Source organism: Monopterus albus, unplaced genomic scaffold, assembly GCF_001952655.1.
Source record: "Monopterus albus unplaced genomic scaffold, M_albus_1.0 scaffold29.1, whole genome shotgun sequence".
NCBI lineage: Eukaryota > Metazoa > Chordata > Actinopteri > Synbranchiformes > Synbranchidae > Monopterus > Monopterus albus.
In genome coordinates this window covers 4,578,065-4,589,202 of record NW_018127909.1, presented here as the reverse complement: position 1 = coordinate 4,589,202, position 11,138 = coordinate 4,578,065, and the positions used below count along the sequence as shown (strand labels likewise).

The 11,138-nt window shown below is 39.9% G+C and overlaps 2 protein-coding genes across 4 annotated transcripts in view; both read left to right on the top strand.

Moving 5' to 3' along the window:
- Nucleotides 1–13: 13 nt before the first annotated feature.
- On the top strand, nt 14–9,512 carry tmc8 (transmembrane channel-like 8). 2 transcript variants are annotated; one of them, XM_020596135.1, is made up of 16 exons: nt 14–349; nt 2,620–2,890; nt 3,698–3,846; nt 3,990–4,124; nt 4,216–4,268; nt 4,351–4,490; nt 4,581–4,728; nt 5,678–5,842; nt 5,939–6,090; nt 6,189–6,261; nt 6,423–6,526; nt 6,720–6,906; nt 7,970–8,124; nt 8,306–8,449; nt 8,690–8,768; nt 8,942–9,512. In XM_020596135.1, exons 1-16 carry the CDS (start codon nt 319–321, stop codon nt 9,023–9,025), a joined length of 2,070 nt encoding a protein of 689 aa, XP_020451791.1. In that variant the 5' UTR covers nt 14–318; the 3' UTR covers nt 9,026–9,512. The 2 variants fall into 2 exon arrangements, with proteins under 2 accessions (XP_020451791.1, XP_020451790.1); XM_020596134.1 differs by lacking the exon at nt 14–349 and adding an exon at nt 1,739–2,009.
- Nucleotides 9,513–9,695: 183 nt separating this feature from the next.
- Nucleotides 9,696–11,138, top strand: part of LOC109957936 (Fc receptor-like protein 5) — a 5,040-nt gene continuing 3,597 nt past the window's right edge. For both annotated transcript variants that reach the window (XM_020596194.1, XM_020596195.1), the window contains exons 1-4: nt 9,696–9,777; nt 9,871–9,897; nt 10,134–10,415; nt 10,506–10,802. In XM_020596194.1, coding sequence (XP_020451850.1) covers nt 9,738–9,777; nt 9,871–9,897; nt 10,134–10,415; nt 10,506–10,802 — 646 coding nt within the window. In that variant the 5' untranslated portion in view covers nt 9,696–9,737. The remainder of the gene's footprint in view (nt 9,778–9,870; nt 9,898–10,133; nt 10,416–10,505; nt 10,803–11,138) is intronic.

Sequence of the window (11,138 nt, the reverse complement as noted above, 5' to 3'; positions counted from 1 at the left end):
TGGGGGGGGGGCACTGGGTTTCTACTTTCTAAACACGGAGCAGTAAAATCAAGAGCTACATTTTCGGTTACATGCGACATTTACAATTAGGATATAAATATCTCTCCAAAATATCTGAATGTATTCACTGGCATTATCTTCCTCCGGTAATGTAATTTAGCCCCCCCGCAGAGTTGGGATTAATGGTTCAGTCCTTTTGGAGGCTTGAAATTTTGCCACCGGCTTTCGTGTGATACAGTTCAAACATAAAGTGAGTCAGTATAAGCCAGTATAAACACAGTTTATGTTTCAGCTAATCGACCTAGAAAGTATCTACAAATGCTAAGTCCACACTACAAGTTAAACAAATGTAAGTAGGGTCAAATCCTGATGTAGCCTAGATAAAAGGTGTCTGGTTGTATGGCTACAGATGTCCTGGTCCTTCCTTTTGACTCATCTGTTCATGCTTGACCACACCTAGGCTGTCTCTAAAACCAAAGGCAGGTTGTTTGCACAATGACCTGCCTCATCTTACAACAGCAAAGGACGTAACTGGCTTAGGGCGGCATGGTAGTGCAGTGGTTGGCGCTGTCGTCTACCTGTACCTGCGAGGGTCTCCAGAACCTATTCTGTATAAGTGATGTAGATTATAGATGTATTGATTTCAACGTAATACTCGACACAGGTGATTTACATGTCACTATTTTCAGTTTTAATTTTGATTTGACGTACCGTCCCAAGTTTTTCTGCAGCAGTGGCAGTGTAAGAACTTTGTTTAATCCATAATGAATAAAGAATACTTTTGATAATTATAGTACATTTTCTTCTAATATCTGTATGTAATATGTACCTCTACATACAGTATATCATTTTAAATTAAGGACTTTTATGTTGTATTTTTACCTGTTAGATTGTATTTTAAGAATATCTGAAAGTTTCTTCCACTGTTGCATGTCCAGTGTGTGCTTGAATTGAACTGAGCAAAAGAAGCAGGTAACGAGAATTCTCTTAACACTACAGGTGCTGTGTATGTCTATGTAAATAAAAATTACCTGTGTATTTTAAAGTCTAAGCAGAACTGAAACTAAGCATGTCAAATACGCCTACCTTTCAAGAAATGAAGCCCAAGATCATGTTTCTTTGTAAATGGTACTGACTAAAAGCCACATATCTTCGTGTGGTGTAGCCAGTGGGTGCAAAGAGCCTTTCTGCTTCTTTATCTCATACATTAGATTCTCACTTTGGTTTCTAAATGATGAAACACTACCCAGTGTAGAACCTGTTTACTGTCAAACACATGAAAAGCTGATTTTTTTTTTTTTTTAACATACTGCATGTTTAAGGGAAAATTAGCTTATGACTATACATTTATTTAAATATCTTAAACTGATACTTGATGATAGTTAAAATTTTAATTTGAAACCAAATGTATAGCATTGTACCTTAGTGGATTTCAGAGACAAAGTCATCTGAAACCAACCAAAAACATTAGATAGTACTTGAACAGAAAATAAAGTTAAGCTGTTTAAAGATTAAAAAAGATATTGACCAGGTGCAGCCTGAATCCAGACATCATCTAATTGTGGCCTTCAAAATGTCCTCTTTTCTTTTCAGTCTAGTTGTACGTGTGGAAATTTCTTGTTATATTGTGCAATTACTTGTAGCATTTTCAGCCTGAAGTGCAACGCCTGTGTCTCCATCCTGTCATGTGACTTCCTATGAGCTGTCAGATCAGTCACAATGTAGACAGACCTGACATCTACTCCACAGGACTAGAGAAACACCTCCAGATCAGCCCCTCGGGGGTCTTGACTTCAGTGTGACGCAGCTTCCTGCAGTGAGCTGCAGGAAGCTGGATATTTTCCTGCAGATTGCGGAAGTTACTTTTTTAGAACTTTAAGTTGCAGTCTGTTAGCATACATTTATATGAAGTCAGAAGATTAAGTGTTGGAAAGTTTGTTACTAAGGAGGAAGTTCAGGGACAAAAATGGAGGAGCACGAAACTGTCAACTTCATGAGACTCTTATCAGGTAACAGAAAATAATACAAATGTGCATTATACTTTTGTAAGTGGGTGTTTAAGAGACAACATCTTTCTTGATCAAGTTTCTCTGTACATATAATTTGTGAATTATGTGGTGTTACTCTGAATGATACACTTAATAGTGCATACAAAGATTTTTCTGTCAATTTGAAAAGAGCCATAATTTTTTTTTACTGTATTTTTGGAATTAATTAGATTGATTAAGCAAAATCTGTAATTATCTTGTTAACTGAACAACAGTTTGACTTTTTCAAGAAGAAATGCCAAACATTTGTTGGTATCGGCTTCTAAAATGTGAGGATTTGCTGGTTTCTTCTATTCTATCTGACTGTAAACTGAATATTTGGGGGTTTTGGTGTGTTGACTGAACAAAAGCCATCAGAAGATGTCACCTTCCACCATTTTGTCACATTACAAATGATTGATTAATCAAGAAAATGTTCTACAGATGAATAATACTGTAATTGTTAACTGCAACAGTAAGTACAGCTTGTAACAGAAACTGAGCTCAGTAAAGCACCTTGTATGCAAACATTCACTTTAATCTAGATTCATGCGTCATGTTTAGGAAATCATTTGTGTCCTTCTCACCACAGATGAGAGCACTCAATCTACCCTGTCCTTGGATTCCTGTGAGTACTATCAGATGGAGATATTCGACCAGCTGCCTAGTATTCAGGCTTCCCGGCCCGAGCAAAACAAACGAGGTGTTTTGGAAGCATGTGAGGACTACCAGAGTGGCACAGAGGTGGAGGAGAAGTGGAGCCATGGCCCTCTGCTCAAAGAACCCAGAAGAAAGAGAGACAAGGTGTCTATGCAGCCACTCAGGAACCTGGCCATGTGTATTCAGGCAAAAAGAGATGCCAGGTGGGACAGCCTGTACACTCCTCCAGCAGCCTTCTTCCAAATCTATGTCTTTGCTATTCTAAAGGAAAAGGTTCCTGCTATCACTTACACAACATGTAGTATTATGGAGTCAACCCTCTCATTCTCATTTATGAATAAACAGTAGACAGTTATCACATAATTCACATGCAAGTGTAAGTAGAAAAAAATAATATATTTTTGTGTTGCAGGCATATTTTTATTCATCTTTTTTATCAACTCAACCCTCAACCCCAACAAGATGTATTATTATTCCCAGTTTGAAACCACTGCCACAGAGAAATATAAAAAAATAGCATTGATGCTTGTTTGTCTTCCATCTCTAAAAATGACCTATTAAGATTCTGTCATTCTTCTTTCTGGGTTTCTTTCAATATTAGTTGTTTTAAATCATTTTAACTTTACCAAACCCAGCCTGTACTGCAAGACAGAGCTTACCATCATGCCTTTATTGATGGCAGGCAGCTTCAAGCAGCTGAGCGACAGGGGTATTCCACTAATGAAGTATTGCACTCTCATAATAAATGTGGAGGACTAGGCTCCCCAACAATAATGCAGCTCTGTGTCTGCCTGGCAAACACCCATGTCTGAAAGACAGTGCTTTTGATTTTCAGTTTATTTTCAATATTATCATTATTACTGTTAATTAAATAATTAGTTAAACTTTTTTTTCTGGGTGGGAAGCTGAGGTGCAAGTGGGTGTGAAATGTGTATAATTTTGTTTTTGTTACTAAATTTATAAATAAAAACAAAGCATTCATAAAATACTGTATTTATGTTGTTAATTAGGGACAGGAGGAAAATGCAAATCAGCAATATTGGTTTTTGGGAGTCCTGGAGGCGGAGCCAGAGCATCGCCAGAAAGAGGGTGTGGGCACAGATGGGAGGAGCTTTAGCAGGCCTGTTGCCATGGCAGCACACTCTCCACGCCATTGAAGGCAAGAAGTGAACGCAGTCAATTATTACAAAACATGCACTTGTACTGACACCTGTCACTGTCATTTAGTGAGGGAATAACCACTCTACACTTCAGTGTTACTGCACAAATAAAATCCTAATGTTCAGTGTTGATCTGTTCCAGGCAGGTTTGGAATAGGCGTGAAGGCCTATTTTGTTTTCCTCAGATATCTGATCTACTTGAACCTGCTCCACTGTGCTCTTATCTGGGGTTTCATTCTGGGGCCTACAACATTTTATGGCCGGAGCAACAGCAGTGGTGAGTCAGCTGTAATAACAGATTACACTAGTTAACCACAACTGGACGCAGACTCCTAAGAATACACTGTTGTGTGTCTATGATTTTACAGAACCGTTGAAGTTTGGAGCCAATGATTCCATTTTAGATTTCTTCCAGGGGTCGGTAAGAGTTTACTAGTCTCTGTGTGCTTCATGCTTTCTTCATGTGTTTCTTTTAATTAATCTGTCTCCTCTCCTCTCTACAGGGCTACTTATATCGGTCCCCAGTGTTCTTTGGTTTTTATACACGCGGTTCCCTGAATTTGCCATGCTTAAACACCCCTTTGCTGTACTTTGCTGGAATTCTCACCATCCTCTTCCTCAGTCTCATCATGGTGACCCGTAGGTCCGTGGTCTGTGACAATACAGTCATCTGCTTTACATCTAAAAGAAAGTGTCTATATTTGATGTGTTCATCTCTAAACCTCTCTGATAGAACGATAGTGGGCTACAAGCACACCTGGTTGCTCGGGAAGCGTTACAGTATGAATGTGAGCTATAAGATCTTCTGTGGCTGGGACTTCACCATCCAGGACTCTGCTGCAGCTGTTCTCAAACACAGCTTCATCAGGAATGACCTCAAGGTGACCAGATAGACATGCATAATGAAGTTTACCACCTCCACTGGCCAAATGCTATGTAGACACTTGGGCATAATATCTGAAGCCTCTCAGTATAATGCAATACATTCAGCAGCCTCCAAAACTGCCATATAGTTTAATCAGCATCTCTTAATAGCAACATAAACTGAACATTATCACTTGCACGAAGGTGGGATTTACTGCAGAGCTGCTCTGTTAGACCACATTCAAATTACCTAGGTTTACAGAGTAAACTTGTAAAATTGTAAAAATCTTCATAAATATAATGAAATAGAAAATTTTAAAGAACAAAATGATGATAATGATGGTACAGAACATTAGTAATACACAGTATTCACACATTTTCTATTAGCATTAACAATGCTGGTAAAAAATTAGGGGGTGGTTGATTTTATGTCTCCACCAGCCTCTGTGCATGATTGACACTGTCCCATCCTGCTTCTAAGTGTGCATCAAACAAGTGAACACACACACACGGACCTGTGCATACCTGTAAAGGGAGAAAACGACCATGCATGCAGTATTGGTCGAGGCAGTACAATTTTAGTGTGCCTCATTACACTTTTATAAATAAGTGGAGTACTTGTGTTTCAATCCTCTTTGTAGAGTAACCAGCTCAAAGGTAAAGTATAAATGTTCATTCCTGTCATTATGATATATTTTTGACCACCTGCTTTCAGTTTAGACACCTCCCCAACATGTCCCACTGCTTTTTAGTCCAGGAATTATGCTTTCATGACATTTCAGCTTTATTTAGGATTTTTCTAAATGAAACTTTGTGGTTAAAGATAAGATGTGTGTACAGTCTACTCTCTTGTTTACTGTGTATCTATTAGAGATTTGATATTTTGATGGGTTTTGTTTCGAAGCTGTTGATTTGTGTACTGTAGAGTTTCACAGTCGTTCTGTATTTCTTGTGCTGTAACCTCAGCTGTTCCTTGAGGAGCAGAGTTTCTCCCTGCGCGAGGCTGAGAGGACGCTTGGACAGAGAATGCGTCTTTACCTGCTTAGGCTCGTCCTTAACATGCTCGTTCTGACTCTGCTGAGTGCAGCCTTCTGCCTCATCTGGTTTGCCACTGGAAAATCAAAGGATGAGGTAAGGTTTTGATGCCGATGATCTTTTTCTTATATAGTATGTTCTGCATTTGGTGACTAGATTCTTGCATGTGACTCTCCTTACTGTGTTTCTTAGCATAGGCACAACTGGTTGGTCAGTCTGTTCCTCCAGTATCTCCCCCCCATCACCATCACCTTTGTCAACCTGTTCCTTCCTCATGTCTTCCATATGATCTTGTATTTCGAAGACTACTCCATCACCACGCAGGTCAATACAACACTTGTGAGGTAAGCTACAAAGGCAGATAATAACATAAAAACCTATTGCACGCGCTGACACACAAACACACACACACCTGCATCGATTCACTCTGTCTTTTCTTCAGGAGCATCTTCTTGAAGTTGGCCTCGCTGGGAATCTACTTATTTTTTTTTATCACACTGGCAGAACACCAGAAAGTGAGTTGAAAGTGAGATGAATGTTGCAAGGTTATACAGACTGAGCTGTAATGAGACATTAATAAAATACCTGTCTTTGATTCAGGCTTTTATGACTGATATGTGATTTCAGGTAGATGTTTATGCTTTTTTAACCACATTTTTCCTGTTTTTCTCTACAGCATGAGTGCAAGGAGAACCAGTTTGGTAGAGAGATATACAAGCTGTGCATCTTTAACTTCCTTGCCACGTTCTGCAGCGCCTTCCTCTTGAACTACCCCAGAAAGTAGGTTTGTTTAAGATCAACAGTCTTTTTCTTTCTTAGTCATCATTGCGGTTTGAATGGAAAGATCAGAGCTTTTGATGTCTTTCACGAGCATGCTCCATAACAGTCGCGAAAGATTGAATCTGAGTTATTCTACATCCTCAAGATTGATGAACTTCATAAATAAATACGTGTTTGTCTGTTTGTTTGACAGGTTGTTGCAGGAGAAGTACCCTGGATCCTTGCTGGCCCGGTTGTTGGGAAAACAACAATTCCTGATTCCTTTGAATGTGTTAGATCTGGTGTACAGTCAGACAGTGACCTGGGTGGGAGTCTACTACTGCCCTCTGCTGCCTCTGATAGGAACTGTCATCTTGATGGCCACATTCTACATCAAGAAGGTTGTCTGCAACATGAAAGTTACAAAGCATCTGCTGTACATGAGCTGTTTAAAATTGTTTTTGTGTTTCTCAGTGCTTCAGTCCAGTTCAAAAATGCTGTACCTGAATAAGAACAAGAACCTAAAACTATATGAAATGAACACAGAAATTACACAGTGGGAAGAATATAGAAGTGCCAAGGCAATGATATAAAAATTATGAAATAACACAACAAATGACATAAATACACAACAGTAAATGATGGTTACAAAGAGTGAAAAGAGGTGACATCAGTCAAGATTGTGAGATTCAACTGGATTTACAGTATATTGTTTGTTCAGTGAAGTAATGATTTCCAACTGTTTCCAACAAATTGAATACCTTCAAAGATTTTTTTTTTTTAGCTTTAGGAAAATATGCTTACTACCTAAAGTTAGTGGAGAACACTGACACCACTCTCATTCGTCTATTAAATATGAAGTTTGGACCAGAAGCTGGTTAAATTAGTTTAGCATAAAGACTTGAGGGGAGGGGAGGATAACAAAATATACCTATCATCATCTGTGAAGCTCACTAATTAATGTGTTATATCTCATGTAATCTGTAATCTGCTTTAAAAATGTTTTTTAGTTCTATAAGAGGTTATATGTTAGACTATTTCTAGGCTGGATGCAGTAGAACACCCAGCACCTGGAGTCCCGTCTTGTGAAGAAGCTAGACAACCAGTGGAGACTTTATGAAGTCGCTGCACATGGACAAGGAATAGTCTGACTAGAATAGATTTAGAGTTAATGGTCGATGGAGTTTGTTACCTTTAGGCACATGCAGGCTAGCTGTTTTCCCTTGTTTCCAGGCTTTACATTCAACTAAGATGACTGGCTGCTGGCTGTCACCTCATATTCCTGGTTACAAATGTGAAAGTGGTATCAATCTTCTCATTTATTTCTGTCACTTATTCTCCTTGGCTCCAGTTTATGGTTTATTGTTCTGCAGGGACAGATAAAGTTGTAACCATGAGGGCGTAATGACCTCCAACTGTATCTGAACAGTGTCCGTCTGTGTGTCTCTTTAACATTGTCTCCAGTTCACAGTCCTGCGGTGCTGTACGCCAGAACAGCGGCTGTTTCGAGCATCCAACTCCTCGGTTTTATTTCACTTCATGTTGCTACTCGGTCTCCTCATGGCTGCAGTCATACTGGGCTTCAACCTCTACCAGCAAGAAGCCACACCAGACAATATGTACTCTTCTTACTGTAACTCTGTTATTTACTTTGACAGTTGTTGTTACAACCAAGATATTTTAGCCACTACAAGACTGTCCACATGTAGCTGTGTTAATTTTCAATGCACTCTATTTGTTTATTATTTACTTTTTTCTATTGCATGTTTCTCCAGTGTATTCCTCTTGTTTTTGCCCCAGGTCCTCCTGTGGTCCGTTTAGAAACAGTGAGACCGTGTTTAATGTGACAGCAGTGTGTGTGGACAGTCTGCCCAGCTTGGCACAGAGCACTCTCCGCTACCTGGCATCTGAGGCATTTGCCCTGCCGCTCATCCTAGCTGAGATGTAAGTATGCAAAGAGACAGTAGTCTTAACTTCATGTGACAGCAAACAACAGCTCTGGTTTTCAAATTTTCTAGTGTGAAGGAAAACAAGCATACCTTACTCTAAGACATTCAGACCTTAGGGTAGGGGACCTAGAGGCACCATGTGTGCAGTAAGTGTCATCAATGAATATGAGCTGTTTTAAAATAGACATAATCAGCTTTTTTTTTATGTGACATGAAACACGTTCTGTTCCCTCAGTATAATCTTAACCTCATATGTATCCCGTGGACGAGCCAATCAGAAGGCCATCGAGAGGCTGAAAGAAATGCTGGTTATGGTAAGTCACGTGTCACCAAACAACCTGCAAACTGCTCACAGAAAGAAAGTAAGGATTTACTTAGGAGTTACACCCAGCTGGTTGCAAGTGAATCATTCATACTGGGGTACATTGGAGTGTTATGTTTTTCTGCACATGTTGTGTTTAATTATTTGTATATGTCTCTCCCACAGAGCAGCTCAGATAAGCGCTTCCTGGTGAAACAGCATGCCACAATGCTCAGACGTAAAAAAAACAACTTGCAGAGACCGTTGTGAAGCCACCAAAGACGGTGCGCCTGTGAGTCGCTGCAAAAGCCCCCTCCCCTTATATATTCTGATAAAAGCGTCCAAGCTGTCACATCTGTCCGTCCACAGACACCCACTTCAAAATAAAGCCTTGCTCTGGCTGACCACAGCTGGGTGGAGGCCTGGCGGCTGAAAATAAAAAGCCAAAGGACTGACGAATGCTCATTTTCCCAGTAAAATGTTACACAAAGATAAGAACTGCAGTTTTTACATTTTTCTGCAAAGGCTACAGCTGTTTTAATTTACAGTCCACTTAATCTCAGTCAGGTCATTTTTTGTGTTCATATATTTTAAAGATTACTTTATGTTGCTTGTGAGTGTGTTAAGCTCGAGTTAAACATTTCATATAACTTTTTTTTTTTTTACTTTATTCAGTGTAAAGAAAGAATTTACACACTTGAATACATTCATAAATGCATAAACATAATACTGTATGTGTAGCTCTGTTCCAAAATGTCACTTTGCCTGGGAATGTTTTTCAAATGTAATTCTCATTAAAACCTTTATGGTTTGTCCAGTTTAAGTTTTATTTGTGTTCCTCATTACACATTTCTTTAAAATGAAGCTACAGTTGCAGCCTAGTAGTTATCTACACGCAAACACATGTAACACCCCTAGCCCTGACACACACACACACACACACACACACACAATCAAGCAAAGATAAATACGGAGCACTGTTATGACGAATCTTCAGGCTCTCTGTTTGTTGCCAATTTTGGGTGAGTTATTGATTTTTATTCTAAACACCTGCATAAATAAATTATTTATTGAACTCATACACTTACTACAAATGTGTTTACTTTTTTTTCCAGCCCTGGCAAACATGTTTGTCAAGATAAGTAAGTCTGTGTGTGAGATATAGAGCTCAGCTTGTTGAGAGCTTCAGTTTGTCCTTTCTGATTTAACTAGTCAAATATTTCCTTCAGTGTAATGGTGATGGTGAATAATAATATCAGGAGCGTTGTATTCTCTGATCTCATGGCATTCATTCAAGTAAAATAAAATAATTTGGTGGTTATGAGTAATTTTCAGGGCCCCACCCAAAATATTTCAACAGTTTCATATCTCTGTTTAGGTGGATCAAGCTCTATTCACCCAGAGCTGACAGGTCCTGACATGGCCTACCTTAACTCCAGAGTGGTCTTCAACTGTAGTACACCCAACTACCCGCTGCCAGTCACCTATGAGTTGATAAGGGACAGTGGTGTCCGTATCGATGTAAGGATGAATCTCCAAAGGGACCAACCTGCATTGTTCTCCCTGAAGGTTTCTGCAACATCAGAGGGGTCATACCACTGCAAGGCGACAACTAAAAGAAGCACAGGAGTCAGCAACAGCATCAGGCTGAGTGTAGTCAGTGAGTACCAGACACTTGTATATTTACAAACCTTCCCAAACTTGACCTGCTACTTTCCTCCCCAACCATCTATCATTCTTTCATTTCCAGCTCCAGCATCAAATACCAGAGTGACTTCTGAACCCTTCCCCCCAGTTGCATATGAGGGGTCACGCGTCATCCTGAGCTGTGATGTTGCAAAGGGTTCCCACCTCTCCTACACCTGGTTTTTCAACAAGCAGGAAGTAACATCTTCAGTCTCTCCCTTCTTCCACCCCACTGGGAACAAGCTAGTCATGGAGATGGTGACTCCAGAGCATGCTGGGTGGTATTACTGTGAGGCTTGGTCCATTGTGCAGGGCAATAAGAGGGTTTCTAGCAGCACAGTGGTCCAGGTGACAGTTAAAGGTAAATATAAATGCCTGCCAGAAGGTGGAGGTACTGAATAATTCATTAAAGTTTGTAACTGTGTTTGCTGCGTAGCTCTATGGATGGCAATATCTCTGAAATATCTCAGCAATCACTGGAGAGATTGGCATGAAATTTGGCTCAGATGTTCATGGTCCCCAGAAGATGAATCCTACCACCTCAGGAAGTCCTCCGACCGTACTCTCGAGTGCCACCATGGTTGGCTGACACAGTGAAATGCCTCTGCAGCTCATTGCAGGACTGCTGTGAAACACTGATGTCAGCTTCAGGATGAATGGTGATAATTTTGGTGTTGATTCCATTTAGCGTCATCAT

What these genes read in the sequence shown, in the direction of transcription:
- tmc8 (XM_020596134.1), top strand. Translation starts at nt 1,967, where the DNA reads ATGGAGGAGCACGAAACTGTCAACTTCATGAGACTCTTATCAG. An exon ending in CTGGAAAATCAAAGGATGAG is followed by an intron (nt 5,843 to 5,938) that starts GTAAGGTTTTGA and finishes TGTGTTTCTTAG; the next exon opens with CATAGGCACAACTGGTTGGT. An exon ending in TGAAAGAAATGCTGGTTATG is followed by an intron (nt 8,769 to 8,941) that starts GTAAGTCACGTG and finishes TCTCTCCCACAG; the next exon opens with AGCAGCTCAGATAAGCGCTT.